The sequence below is a fragment of the Leucopleurus acutus genome, assembly GCF_964270905.1.
Source record: "Leucopleurus acutus genome assembly, chromosome: 8".
In the NCBI taxonomy this organism is placed as follows: Eukaryota; Metazoa; Chordata; class Mammalia; order Artiodactyla; family Delphinidae; genus Leucopleurus; species Leucopleurus acutus.
In genome coordinates, this window is record NC_139151.1 from 8,319,757 (window position 1) to 8,334,810 (window position 15,054).

At 57.1% G+C, this 15,054-nt stretch overlaps 1 protein-coding gene across 3 annotated transcripts in view; it reads left to right on the plus strand.

The window, feature by feature from the left end:
* Positions 1-15,054, plus strand: part of KIRREL3 (kirre like nephrin family adhesion molecule 3) — a gene marked incomplete at its 5' end in the record, with an annotated part of 540,300 nt that overhangs the window by 496,501 nt on the left and 28,745 nt on the right. For all 3 annotated transcript variants that reach the window (XM_082845695.1, XM_082845696.1, XM_082845697.1), the window contains 2 exons: positions 3,189-3,346; positions 12,009-12,159. In XM_082845695.1, coding sequence (XP_082701821.1) covers positions 3,189-3,346; positions 12,009-12,159 — 309 coding nt within the window. The remainder of the gene's footprint in view (positions 1-3,188; positions 3,347-12,008; positions 12,160-15,054) is intronic.

A 15,054-nucleotide genomic window follows, 5' to 3' on the forward strand; every position in this document is an offset into this window, starting at 1 on the left:
GCTCTGCCCGGGCTCAAGTCCTCCCAGGTCTCAGTCACCCAACAGCTAATGCACTTTTCCTGACCGACACCAAGCTCAACACCAAAACCGTCAACTATTTTTATCTTCGGATTAATCACAAAAGGTTAACGCTTCCACCTTCCCTGTGATTAAAAAATTAGGAGACCCAGCTCTATAGTGGTTCAGGATAATAACGAATCCTGGGAGGGGGATGGATGAATAATGCATCTCCAGGCTCGGGCTGCTCGAGACTTTCTCCCCTCCTGGCCCCCCAGGTCCGGGCCTGAGTCTGAATAGAGAGGTGATGAGTCACCCCCCTCCTGTCAGGACCACAGCTGCCAGGAGGGAGCGACTGTTGATTTCTATTCAGCCTGCGGGCCCCAAAGCTCCCCCCTCCTCCCCCTCCCACCCTCACCCGCCCCAGCCCCCATCCACACCCCCTCCTACCCCGTCTGGTGTGCACCGAGGCGAGGGCCGATCCCTAATGCATGGTTACGTGAACAACCGGCGTGATAGCCGCTTATTTGGGAAGATGTGCGCGCGCGCACGTGCGCCTAAGCATCGCACGGCACAGTCCCACTCCCCCTCCCTTCCTCTAACCCGACATTCCAAACGCAGCACTAGCCGTGATCACAGGTGGTTACACTGAGCCAAGGCCCAGAGACACTATGTTCTCAAACCCGGTCACACAGCAGAATCCTCTGCGAGCTTTAAAATGCCCTGATGCTCTGGTCTACCCCCTGAAATGGGGATTCAGCTGGTCAGGGTGTGGCCTGGCGATGGGGCGTTTAAAACCTCCCCCGGAATATTGTAAACTGCAGCGAGAACCACTGTCTCGGGTCCAACAAATGTCAGTGCTGGAGAAACGTTCCAGATCCCCTGTTGTACTTTCACACTTTATATCTGAGGAAATAAAACTGGGCAAGGGACTGCCTTCCCGCTTTGGCCTCTGATTTAGGGCACTTCCACAATCTCACCCCCTTGGCCCAGCACTGGGGAGGCTGCGGACACAGGATGGCCAGCTGTTGGTTCTGTTCCGGAAGCTTCTTTCCAGTCTCCCTGGCCTTCAGCAAGCTCCGCCTGAGCACATCCATCTAACAGCTCGAAAGCCGCCACCCGGAGGGAGGGGCCGGGAGCCCAGCGCAGCCCTCCCTGCTGGAAGGGCCCGCCCAAAGCAAGGAGATAAAATCCCCTCCCCAGCACTATAAGGCCCTCCTTAGCCTCCCTGGGGCTTTCTGGCCCACAGCACCAAGGAGGCCTCTGGCACTAATGAGGGGGTAAAGGGTGGGCGGGGTAGGAGGCTGTCTTTACTGTCCGGCCCACACCCACCGTCTGCCTGCACCCAGGTCCCCCTAGGAGGCTGGGCAGGGCTGAATGAGGCCGACTTTCTCCCTGGGCCAGGATCGCAGTGGAGTCCTGGCGCTGACGAGAGCAACTTGGAAGCCGGGAGGGTTTTTTCCCTTAGGAAATAGAAACTTGGGGGATGGCACTCGCCAGGGTTGTAGTTCTGAACCAGGCGTCCTGGAGGTCGGAAAGGGAGGGGGCAGAGCCACTAGCTGGAGGCGTGCTGCTTCAAGTACTCACCTGGCCCCAGGGTCTCCTGGAGTTTCCTGAGGAGCCTGGCAGGTGCCAGGGCAGGGATGGGCCCTGGGGAGCGGAGGGAAGCCAGCAGGTTGCTGGGGGTGCCCTGGGTGGGGAGGGGCTGGAAGGCAGAGCTGCTGGGTCTGGATGTGCCTCCACTGCCTGGACAGGCTGCCTTCCTGCCCACGGGCCCAGAAGGTCTCACAGGGCCTGGCTGGAAGGATGGACTTTCTCTGGCTACTGGGCAAAGAAGGCCCTTTGCGTGAGGACCCCAACTCTCACCTAATGACCCATTCACTGAGCAAACACGCAGCTCAGCCCTCCTGACCAGCCCCGCCTTGGGGAAGAAGGCCAGGGCTTCCTCAGGTGGTCTCCAAGGAGCCCTGCCCCTTCTGGTTTGTCCAGGGAGGAGAGACAGGGAAAGCAGAGGCCTGAGACCCTTGTGCGTCCACAAGCACAAACCTCAGAAGAGGCTCTGTGACCTTAGGCCAGTCACTTAACTTCTCTGGGCCTCTTCTCCCAACAATGGTCATCCATCATCATAACTGCCCATCCCGCATCCCATGGTCGTCATGGGGATCAAAGGCGTGACTGCACTGGAGTTAGCAAACGTGTATGGAGCTTCCGCCAGGCACCGGGCCCTGTGCCGGGCGCTACGGGAGGCGTCACTCTCCCCCTGGCAGTCCCCGTCTCGTGGCGGGGACCACGCTGCTATGAAATGGGGTGGAAGGACCAGGCAAGAGAGATTCATTCTGACTCTGGGATGAGGGAGAGTAAAGTGCTAAGGAGATGCCCAGCCCTCTGAAACACTGTCTCAGCCTTGAAAGGTCGCCTGTCACCTGTCCCCTGCAGGGGAAGCAACCAGCCTGGTACTCCAAGTGTCAGGGGACCTGCTTCCAGCCCTGGCTCTGCCACTCATGCACTGTGTGACCTTGAGCAAGTCACTTGGTCTTGCTGAGCCTCGGTTTCCGGATCTGTGTAATTGGGATAATAATGTTTACCTCGCAAGATGGTTGTGAGGATTAAATCAGACGAGAGATGTGACATTGCTTTGTTTTAAAAGAGGGAGAGAGAAGTTAAAAAGAATGATCTGGGCTTCCCTGGTGGCGCAGTGGTTGAGAGTCCGCCTGCTGATGCAGGAGACACAGGTTCGTGCCCCGGTCCGGGAAGATCCCACACGCCGTGGAGCGGCTGGGCCCGTGAGCCATGACCGCTGAGCCTGAGCATCCGGAGCCTGTGCTCCGCGATGGGAGAGGCCACAACAGTGAGAGGCCCGCATACCGCAAAAAAAAAAAAAAAAAAAAGCAATCCAGGCAGCCGTGCCGTGCTTCCCGATCTGCAAATCACAGCTAATGACGCCTGCCCTGTCCCCTCACGGGCTGCCGCACGTGGGATGAAATGATGACATGAGAGTCCTCTGCAAATAAACACGCGATGCCTGTGTCAGGATTACTGCTGTTGTTGCTGTTATTGTTATCCTACAAGGGGATTATACATTTTATTAAAGAATGATAATTACTGTTGGTCATCGGCTCCATAAAGTCCACCCAGCCCTGCCCGAGGGGAGGGGCGCCCTCAGCCTGACCTCTCCCCTCCTCTCCCCGCAGTGCCACCTGACGACCCCGTCATCCTGGGGGGGCCTGTCATCAGCCTGCGGGCCGGGGACCCCCTCAACCTCACCTGCCATGCAGACAACGCCAAGCCTGCAGCCTCCATCATCTGGCTGAGGAAGGGAGAGGTGATCAATGGAGCCACCTACTCCAAGGTGAGGCGGGGCGGAAGGAGGGGAGGGGCTGCAGGAGGGGCCGGCTCTCCCCATCTCCCTGCAGCTCTTGCTCTGCCTGTGTGATTTTCTGTCACCTTTTGTTCCTGGCTCCTTGTCTCTCTCTCTGTCTTTTCTCTCGTGCTCTGCCTCTATTTATCTGACCTTTTCTGTCTCTCCTCCACTTTCTCTCTTTCCTGGGGTAATCGCTGAGCTTGGTCACCCTAAGAATAGAGTATGGTCAGAGGAGAGGACTCAGGGACACAGGTGGCCAGGGCTGAGGGTTGCCAGATAAAATACAGGATGTCCAGTTAAACGTGAATCTCAGGTAAACAATAAATAACTTTTCAGTGTACGTATGTCCCAAATATTACATGGGCCACACTATGGGCCATATTTATACTAAAGATTATGCATTGTTTATCTGAGATTCAAGTTTAACTGATGTCTGTATTTTTATTAGTCGATCTGCCCCCCCTCCTGGAGCTGCAAGGTGAGGCTCTTGAGGTTCCTTCCTGTCCCAGGTGCCTAGCTTGGGGTGGGGTAGGGGTGCTGAATCCAGCCCATAATCCCTTACCAAGCCCTGCATCTGCTGTACCTACCGGCTGAGGTGCTTTTCTCTAATTTACACAAGGTGCCAGGAGCTGGAAGGGCCCTGAACTGGCCCCTGTATTTGTCATGTTTTTATTTTCTATATTTCATGATGCTTTGACATCTTGTAGTTGAGGAGGGACGGTCCCTCCTAGGGCTCACTAATCCCTAGGGAGCAAACACCTGGGAACAGGCCTCTAATATGCAAACCAAAGCACCCTGGGTCCACAGCCTCACCCCCTCCTCTATCAGGCTCTTGCGGTCCCAGGCTCTCTCCCCTTACCCTAAGTCACTGCAGAGCTGGATACCAGGTAACCAGAGACCACCCCTATAGCCTAGAGCCCGCGGAAATTATTCTAACCCTCCAACCCTAGAGCTGTTCAGCTGCTTACCCTGCCTTGTCCATTCTTTCCCACAGAAACCACAGTAAAGACTTGCACCCGTGCTTTCCCCTTGCTCCCTCTGCCTCCTGACTGACCAGGTGCATCCTGGCAGGGCCAGTGCTGTACATGGAGTCGTGTGCCCCCTCCTCTAGGGAGCTGAGGAACAAACTACTTTTTCTTTTTTCCTTTTTTGGCCTTGCCGTACGGCTCGTGGGATCTCAGTTCCCCAGCCAGGGACTGAACCCACAACCTCGGCAGTGAAGCCCGGAGTCCTAACCACTGGACCGCCAGGGAATTCCCCAAACTACCTTTTCAATGGCCACCTTCTCCTGATCTGTCAGCCTCACCAACCCTGAATAAAAACAAAATCCTCGGCACGTTTTAAAACAGCTCCCACCAAACTCCACTCCAGGATGCTGTGAGTAGAGTTCCAGGCAGCATTGACATACCCCGGAGCCGTTAAAGGTGAACGGGACCTTGGGGAGGGCTGGCCCGGCTCCCTGATCTACAGACGAGGGCAGTGACGGCCCTTCTCACCTGATGACAGTCCTCCCAACGGCGGGCCTACTACTCCTCTCCGGGCAGCCTCAGACACATGCGCAGCTGCTCAGAGACTGGATCAGGCTCTGAGGCGGGAGGCCCAGGCCTCCAGAACCGTGGCTCTCCTTTCCCCTTGGCCCTCCTTGGCCTCAGAGAGCAGGAGGGGCACGGCCTGCTGCCCACTCCCAGTGCACCAACTTCCTGGGCCCCGGAAAGATGAGCACGGCCTCCACCATCCACGGCGGATACGAGATAGGACCGTCCCTCCTCTGAGGGAGTGTCCTTCCTGTCCAAAGCCGAAAACCCAGCCAAGGAATCAGCTCCAAACCTGCAGATCGAGGCCTGGGCCCCTGCCCCCCACCCAGAGCTGGTGCCAGACCCAGGACAAACGCCTTCCCTCGGGCACGAGTCCATCCAGGGGGAAGCTGCTTTACTGTGAGAGAAATCTCGCACTCACATCCGGAGCTGGAGCCACCCTGCTGTGTTAGGAAATACAAAAATATGACACAGGGATGGATCACCCAGATGAGGGTGAAGAAGGAAAGGGCTGCTCCTTCAGTTTGGGCATCTGTCCAGTCCCTCCCTGAAGCTGGACCAGCCTGGCCCCTGCCAAGATTTCTGCCCTCAGAGGACATGCCCCCATCTGGGGAAGAGAAAGGTCCGGGTCACCCTGCTGGACCTTGCCCCCAGCACGTTGGCCTCGTCCATGAGGGGAAGGCCCCTCCGAGAGCCCAGCCCCGTGCCCCTGCAGACCAGAGCAGGGAGGCCACGCTCCACCCTCTGTCCCACACGACCCTGTCACCCTCCCGCTGGCCCACGGCCCACGGCCCACGGCAGGAACTATAGCACCACCAGCCAGGGCCCTGGGATCCATCCCTACTGTGTAACTTCAGGAAAGTCACTCCCTGAGCCTCAGGCTCCTGTGTGTAAAACAAAGGGGCTGGATCAGACACTCTGTATTAGTCTGTCTGGGCTGCCATGATAAAATACTACAGACCAGTGGCTTAAACAACAGACGTGCATTTCTCACGGTTCTGGAAGCTGGAAGTCCAAGATCAAGGTGCCAGTGAGGTTGCTTTCTGGTGAGACCTCTCTTCCTGGCTTCCTATAGACAGCGGTCTTCTCGCTGTGTCCTCACATGGCCTTTCCTCTGTGTGTTCAGAGACAGAGAGAGAGAGAGAGAGAGAGAGATCTCTGGTGTCTCTACCTCTTCTCATAAGGACTCCAGTCCTATTGGATTAGGGCCCCACCCTTATGACCTCATTTAACCTTAACTACCTCTTTAAAGGCCCTATGTCCAAATATGTGCCACTGGCGGTCAGAGCTTCACCATATGAGTTCGGGGGTGAGGGGGACACAATTCACATATAGCAGGGACCTGCCAGGTCTGACAAGCTATAAACCTGTGACTTGGGGCACACGGAGAAGGCTGGATCCTCCAGCCATACTCATATGGCATCTGCTCTGGGGGCTGCCAGAGCCCAGCCCTCTGCTGCCCCCTTTTTCCCCAGGACTGCACGTGCCATTGACCTGGGAACTTCTGAAGTCCCAAAGGCAGAGCAGCCCCAGACAGGCTATGCAAGAGAAGGGGCCAGGGACATGAGCATCTGAGAGAGAGACAGAGACAGAGAGACAGGGAGAAAGAGAGGCTGAGAGGACACACGAGTACACAAAGTCAAGCAGGGTCCACCGTCTACAGAAAAAAATCCCACAGGGTGGCCCTGAAAGCCCTCATAGCTGAAGCCTCAGTATTTATCACATGGTGGGTGGTTAAGCCCGTGGACCCAGGGGGCTGGGAAGCCTGAATCCAGGCTCTGCCTCCTTCTAGCTCTGTGACCATGGGCAAGCTCCCTAACCTTGCTGTGCCTGAGAGTCCCCATCTCTACCATGGGAGCCATGGCACCTGCCTCAAAGGCTGGTCGCGAGGCTTGAATGAGCAGAGTGCCGGGCAGGGGGAAGCAAGGCTGTTAGGATCGCTGCCTTCCCTCACTTGATCCGCAAGGTCCCCATGGTGCACCCTGCCATCCACATTTCCTGGGCGAGTGTGACAGTGTCATAGTAGAGCAGGCCCCACGATCCTACCAACTTGGTTCAGACCTGAGCCCCATCGCATATTATGGTAACTTCAGCTCTCCGCCTCAGCTTCCCCATCTGCAAAACGGGAGGATGATAACTGCGGACCCCTGTTAGCATTGCTTTGAGACGTAGAAAGGATAATGCGTTGAAAGCACTGGGTAAAGTGCCTGGCGTAGAGTCAGGGCTTCGTAAAACATTCGCTGGTATTACTGGGCCCTTCCTCCCAGAGCCCCGTCTGGCTCACCCTGTTCTCCCTCCCCAGAGGTCACACAGCAGCCCAGGTTCCGTGGGGTGTTCATTTTGCTCCTCCACCGTGCGGCCAGCAGGGGAAGGATGGGCTGGTGGGACTGAGGATGGCATCGCAGAGGATGGCTAAGTCCCTCGCCCTGGGAGAATCCTCGGGAAGAGGATACAGCAGCACAGGCTGTGGAGCCTCTCCCTGGACCCACGGCCGCCAGAGCCCTCGCAGCCCGGGTGCTTGGGTGAGGGCCCGCAGCTCCCAGCAGGTGTCTGGCTGCAGAAGCAGGGGAGAGGATGGCGAGGCCTCTCTCCAAGTCCTCTCTTCCTGGATGCCCAGCCTCAGGCCGTCTTCTCCGGGCCTGGCACCAGAATGGAGGCCACCTGGCATTCATCGGGAAGGCAGACCAGGGGACGCAGGACAGGCTGTGGAAGAGGAGAGGAGACAGTCTGGGCTGAGGCCAGAGAGAAGTCTTCCGTGGGAGCCAGATCCCTGCCCCATCTGCTACTACCCCAGCAGCTGCCACATTGGGGGATGAGGCCTTGACCCGGATGCGCACAACAGGGGGCGGGTCGCTTGGTCTTAGGATATACAGTCGTGTACATCTCTACCTTGAAGCCCCTTACCCTCCAGCCCTACCTCACTGCTTCCTCCAGCTTCAGACTGCTGCCTGCCCAAGGGGCCACCCACCCACCCCCAGGACCAATGAGCCTCATTAGGTTCCACGCTGGGCCCTCACTGGAGCCCAGCTCTGCAATCTCTCCCCTCCAGTCACCCCAGTACCCCCCATCTCATCTGTCCATCTTAGGGGCCAAGAGTCTCTACTCGGTGTGCAGCTGCCACTCATCCTGGCCTTCTTTGTGAAGAGCATCCTTCCTGGCCCCAGGGAACAAAACTGGGGGTTGGTCCCTGAAGACACAGGGTCTGGGGCAAAAGGCACCGTGCAAACCTCCACCTTCCCTGACAGCCCTCATTCAAACCACACAACAGGCACCAATGGAGTCCCCAGGCAGCTATAAGAAGGGGGGGCAAAGAGACGATTAAAAAAACTTGAGGGACGTGGCAGGTGGGCGAGGTGAGTGAGGAGGGAGAAGAGAGGAGGCCTTGTTGCCAGGCAATCAGGCCGGTTCAAGCCCTTTCCAGGCTGTTTGCATATCAATGAACATCCCATATTCAGCACCAGGTTTGGGCCACCCACCCAATGCATTCCCTCCAAACCTCCATCCTCCCTCAACTGTGGTCACGAGGCCTCCCAGCTCTTGGGGCTCAGCCTGGCTCTCCACTGCCCAGCTGAGGCTCCAGGGGCTTTGGAAAGAGCAGAGTGGTGGCAGCTGCCCACACTGGATAACCTCACACAGGGTGCAGTCTGCCCCTGGCCAGCCCAGCTCCCCCACTACCACTGCCAACTGAATGCCAAGTGCCTGCCCTCAGGGATGGGACAGGGGGGCTGGATGCACAGACAGGAAGCAGCACAGCACAGGCAGGGGCCAGAGATGAGCTCTAAGCCTCCCACAGACACTGGGACAGTCAGGAAGGCTCTTTGGAAGCAGTTAGTGGACCAGAGGCCGGTGGACACACACACAGGCCCTGGCATGTTCACCCCTGTGCAGGTGAGGTATATAGGCCCCGCTCCTGGTCCATATCTGCACACACAGGCGGCACCCGCAGGAGAGGCCATCAGGGTCACACTAGTGCCCACCAAGCTGGAGGGAATGCTGCCCCAGGCCTTGGAGGTGGTGACCCCAGAAAGAGTGATTCACCGCTGATAACCCACTTACCCTCCTGAAGCTGAGTGCGTGCTTACCACTGTTTCTCAGGCAGAAGGTGGCGGCCTGGAGGTGCGTCTCCAGAGCCAAGTTCAGGGGAGGGAAGGGGCAGGGAGGACGGGGAAGTGACAAGAATCAGCAAATGAGAGAGTGTCCACCTGGCCTGGACCTGGAGGCCACAAAGTCCCAGGGTTTCATTTGCATGTGAGAACAGTGGAGGTTTATAAGAGAGGAATGATGGAAAAGAAAAGAGAAAGAAAGGAGAGGTGAGGAGATGCGGAAGGAAAGAACGAGGGAAGGAGGAAAACCAGGGTGAGAAGACCAAGGCCCCCTCTTCGCCCTGCGCTTGGCTCCCTCCCCAGGAACGTGCTGTGGCCTCGCCTTCACACCCCCCCGAGCGGCGTGGGGAGCGGGCGCTGAGCTCTCCCCCGGTTTAATGAACACATCTCCCCTTCTCTAATTAGGCGGAACAAACAACTTGAACCAGAATTTTTATTTCCCAGAAAAGCACACGCCCAGACACAGTAAATATGTCATTAATCATCATTCTGGGCGAGGAGCGCCCTGGGTGCGGGGAGCGGGCAGCAGTCAGGGGCCTAATTGGGAGCTCGGCCCCCGGCTCCCCTCCCACCGGCCCTGCACCCCTCAAGTAGATCAACCTGAGGGGTGCCTGCAGAGTAAAATTTATGTAAATGCCCCTCGTTAGCACCACAGAAAAGTAAAGAAAAAGAGATGGGGAAGAACAATACGATCTCCCTCCCTCCTCAACCCCAGCCCCGAGGTCTTCTTTTCATCCAGGAAATTGTTGATTATCGCTTGGTTATTTATAGACGCGGGAGGTCAGCAGAGCCGGAGCCAGCAGGTTACGATGGTGCGGCCGCAGCTCCCTGCTCCGGCTGGGCGGGGCTACACCGCCCGCGCGCCAAGCCCTACCCCCGGGGGCCGGCCTCCAGGTTAGCGCCCTGGCCCTGAGGCTGAGCTCAAGACCCTTACCCCACCGGCTCCTGGGACTGACCGTAGCACCCTCCCCCAGCCCCTCTCCAAGATCCCTCTGCCCAGGGCTGAGACCATCACCCCACGTCCCAGGAGAGAATGTGGACGGGAACAGGCCTGCGCCCAGGCCGTTCTACAGCAGAGGAGAAACAGGCCGGGACTACTGCCCTGCTCTGCAGATCTCTCTGGCATCTGAGTCTGGCTTTGTCTACAGCAGGACGCGCCGTTCTGGACCGAAGCGCCCGTCCTGTTCTTCTAGTGTTGCAGGGTACTGAACTGAGGACCTAGAGGCAGGGTCCAGCCGCCTGCATGTCACTGCTAAACTCAGAAGCTACTTAATTGTCTAACTGTTCCCACCTTTAAGTGGGGATCACACCACCCGGCTTCCAGGTCCTCAGGAAGCTGCAGTGGGAGGGTCATGGGCTCAGGGCTCACCATTCTCAAGTGCAAATCCCAGCCCTGCCCAGCAAGTTCCTGACTCACTTTGAACTCAGTTTTCTCTTCCGTTATTTAGGAGACAAGAGCCTTGTCTTCCTTCCAAGGTCCTGTGAGGATTAGAGAGGATGTCATGGTTATTTTCAGGGAGATTTTGAGGGAGTAGAGTCTGTCCATCTATTCCTTGGCTCCAGTCCTGGCAAAGTAAGACTGCATCCCGCACCCCCTGCTGCAGGATCAAGTTCCTTCCTGGGGTGTACTGAGCAAGTCCAGTCTCCCCACCTTGTCCCCTGAAGTGACCCTCCTGCGCACTGCACCTCCCCAGTATGCACCCACCTTCGTGGGCCACCAGGGAGCTCAGGGTGCGGGGCAGTAAACGGCTGGGGAAGTAGCTGGAAGGGGGCTCAGAGGAGGGAGGGGGTAGCGGCAATGATGGGGAACAGCAGCTGTGAGGAATGACCTCATGGTCATGGGGAAGACAGGAGACCTTTAGGCTTGCGTTAGTTTCTAGGGCCACTGTAACCAAGTACCACAACTTTGTTCTTCAAACAACCAAAATGTGTTGTCTCACACTTGTAGAGGCAAAAAATCAAGGTGTGGGCAGGGCTGTGCTTCCTCCAAAGGCCCCAGAGAGAGACTCTTCCTGCCTCTTCCAGCTCCTGGGGGCTCCTGGCTTTCCTTGGCTTGTGACATCATCATTCCAATCTCTGCCTCCTTCTCGCCATGGCCCCCTTCCTTGTTTCTCCCTGTGTCTTTTCCTCCTCTTACAAGGACACCAGTCACTCGATTTAGGGCCCACTCTACATCCAGGTTGATCTTGCCTCAAGATCCTTAACTAATTACTAGTTACTTCACTAAGTTGTGAAGGCCCTATTTCCAAATGAGGTCACAGTCTGAGGTTCTGGGTGAACATGAATTGGGGGGATACTGTTCAACCCACTCCGGGATCCTCTTACTTGTATTATCACCAACTTGAAGTGAGTTTGATCAAGCTCCGTAGCCTCTCTTGATCACACCTGTTTTCTCACCTGTCAAATGAAAGACGATGGCATCTGTCCCGCCTGTGGCTTGGTCCGAGCTCTAATGAGGTCAGGAAGTGAAACGATTGAAACGTTTAAAGGGTTTGTACAGGTAAAGTAATGAAATGGTCAGTGTGCGTCGATTCTGCCCACATCCCTCCCAGCCCCGCCCTTACCCCCACCCCCCAATCTGCACCCCCTTCTACAGCCTGCGTCATCCCCAGGGGCCACAGCACCTGCATGTAGCCCCCCATCTCAGAGCTTCCTGCAGACCCAGAGACACCCCCAGACCAGAGGCAGAACAGTTACAAGTTCATTTCTACATAGAAGCTGGTTTCCGTCAGACCCAGCCTGGTTTCTTTTATGTGTCAGGGTGGGCAAGTCCAGGCTGATTTTCACACATGCTGGAAAACTTTCCAGTTCCTTGTTCCAGCTGAAGCCCAGCACTCATCTGGGCCAGGGAGCTAACGGTAACCCCTGGCTCTGCATGGAGACGGGCTCCCCTGGGTGTGCTGAGCTGACCCACCTCCATCCACAGGGCTCCCTCCTCCTCTCCAAGACTGGCACGTGACCCACCCAGGCCACCCCAGCTGAGTGACAAGGGCCTTCTCCCCCCCCCTGCAGACCCTGCTTCGCGACGGCAAGCGTGAGAGCATTGTGAGTACCCTCTTCATCTCCCCCGGCGACGTGGAGAACGGGCAGAGCATCGTGTGCCGAGCCACCAACAAAGCCATCCCCGGAGGAAAGGAGACCTCGGTCACCATCGACATCCAGCGTGAGTACTGACCCAGCCCGGGGTAGGGACCGCCTGGCCCCCCCTGCCCGGAGCACGGCCAGGCCAGAGCCATACCCCTGCAGGAGGGCTGGAGACAGGACCTGGGTCAGTCAACCCCAGGGGCACCCAAAGGACCATCTTGTCCTTCTTACTGTCAGAGATGAGGGTGACAATCTTCTTAAAAACATCACTGGGGACTTTGCTGGCGGTCCAGTGATTAAGACTCTGCGCTTCCACTGCAGCGGGCACGGGATCGATCTCTGGTCAGGAAACTAAGATTCCGCCTGCCACGCAGCGCGGCCAAAAAACAAACAAACAAAAGAAAACATCACCGATGAGGGTCCTTTACAAGCAACAAGTTGAAGCCCCATTTCCATACCTGTATGAGGTAGAACTTCCACACCGACAAATAGGGTGGTCAGCCGTGGCAGTGCCGGCCCAGCCAGGCGGCCTCACACCCTCCCTTGGAGAGGAAGCCAGAGCAGAGGTGCTGGGAGCACAAGGGGCACCCAGGGCTCCAGAGTGGAGGCACGGCACCAGGCCCTGTCCTGGCAGCATCGGTCAGGGAGAGAAGAGGAAGAGGAAGAGGAATCATCGCTCAGTCAGCTCGTACTTTGCCCGTATTATCTCATGTAATCTTTTTATTTATTTATTTTTGGCTGCATTGGGTCTTCATTGCCGCGCCGGCTTTCTCTAGTTGCAGCGAGCGGGGGCTACTCTTCGTTGTGGTGCGCGCGCTTCTCATTGCAGTGACTTCTCTTGTTGCGGAGCACGGGCTCTACGCACATGGGCTTCAGTAGTTGTGGCTCGTGGGCTCAGTAGTTGTGGCTCACGGGTTCAGTAGTTGTGGCTCGCGGGCTCTAGAGCGCAGGCTCAGTAGTTGTAGCGCACGGGCTTAGTTGCTCCGCGGCATGTGGGATCTTCCCGGACCAGGGTACGACTGCGGTCCCTATCTGGGAAACCGAGGGCCCCCAGGCCGCACGGGTTTCTGAGGTGGGCATCCAGCTCTCCAGAGCCCACGCTGGGAACTCTTCTTGTAGACGTCCACACCGGGAGCCCTCAGCCAGGGTCAGTTATTACGACGAGCATGAACAGTGACACTTTAAATCTCCTCCAGCATTGCATTCCCAAAGTCCCTAAAGGAGACTCCTGAAGGTCTAAAATCTCTCTATGGTACCCGTCGGCCTCCGCGAACAAAGGTGAGCTCAACACAGGGCCCCAGCAGCTTTGCTCTCCATACTGGACTGACTTAGGTTGGAAGTGTCAGCCCCCGGAAGTCGACTCTTCTTCTCTTAAACCCCCCTCCCTGCCACAGAGCATGAGGCCACCATGAGCTGGTGGCTTTGGTTGGAGTCTCTGAAGGACAAGGCCAGAGCTGTAGGTTGGCATTTGTTTCTTCCTTGCCATTTTACTCATTTTAATTCAAATCCACCTAGAAACACCTCCCAACAGCCCTGGCTCATCTAAGTGTCTGCATTCTGTGCTCCACGTGGCTCTCCAGGGATCTGGGGTCTGCAGGGGCCATGTCCTGGGGCTTCCAGGGCCCGCCTTGGGAGCCAGAGAGCAGACTTCTCCCAGTGTCTGGAATCCTGGCAGGTGACCTTTAGGTTCCAGAGGGCGGAAGAAACTGTTGAAACCCTCACATGGGCTTGCTCCGGACACCTAGACACAACAGCTGAGGCCTTGGAGAAGGTCTTGTATTTGCCATTTTCACCAGCTGTTAACACCCCCCCACCCCCACCTGTACCAGGCAGAGGACTCTGGCCAGGTCTAGGACCAGGGCAATGGGAGGGAAGCCCTCGCTCTGAGGGTCATGTAAGTTCAGGGTCACGCTGAGAGGGATGCCTCCCTCCCCAACCCCAGTCCAGGCCTTGACTGTCCACAGCCGCCTGCTTCCTCCGTGCAGCAGGCGTGGCATCAAGCAGCAGGCCCAGCTACGGAAAGGAAGCAAGATGCTGGAGGATGGAGCGGTCCACATCCAGAGAGGCTCCACCACCCACGAGCCATGCGGGCCTAAGCTGGACACCTCACCGCAGACATGCCAGTTCCTTGTCTGATCTGACCGAATGACATCCGAGTTCTCTTTTTGCCCTGAGACTGACCGTGAATCAGAGCTCTCCCCAGATACAAGCCAAATCTGGGAGGAATGAGGGTGGGAGACACAGACATCCAAGCCTCCTATAACAGGCTGCCAGTCGTGGCCACTGTGCAGCGCCTCCCTCCTTCGCCCACCAACCCCCCAGCTGGGCAGGAGACCTATGCCAGCCACGGAACCCTCACAAAAGAACCACCTGGGCGGCTCCTGGGCCCTGGCAGGAGAGACCCAGGGCAAGGGGTGTTCCTGCTTCCTCCAGTCCGCTATCCGTCACACAGCAGAAATTCTTCTGTCAACAAGAAAGTCATCATCATGACAACAGCCCACCAACTACTAAAACACATTCCTCTAAACACACTCTAATGAGACGATCAATTTACCAGGGCACACAGATGACAGTCTGCACAGGAGGAGGTCGCCGGCCTTGCCAGGTCTCTGGACTTTGCTGGCCTTCTTTCCAGGGACAACTCAGCCACCTGAGGGGGGAGGCATCGGGAATGAGGTCGGGCTGAGGTTGAGAACCCAGGTGCCCCGTTTCCTAGGTGGGCCCCGTCCAAGGCAGTCTAGCGTCGTGGTTAAACCCATAGCATCCTTCCTGGTTTGAATTCTGGCTCTGCCACTTACTGAGTGATGCCGACCTGGTCATTTAACCTCCTTGTGCCTCGGTTTCCTCATCTGTGCGTGGAGGTAGCAGCACTTGGCTCACCCCCTGGCTGCGAGGATTACATTAAACCATTCGGGTGGCGACCCTAGCACAGTGCCCGGCACCTGTCAGCTGCTGTTACCGTGCACAGTCCTGG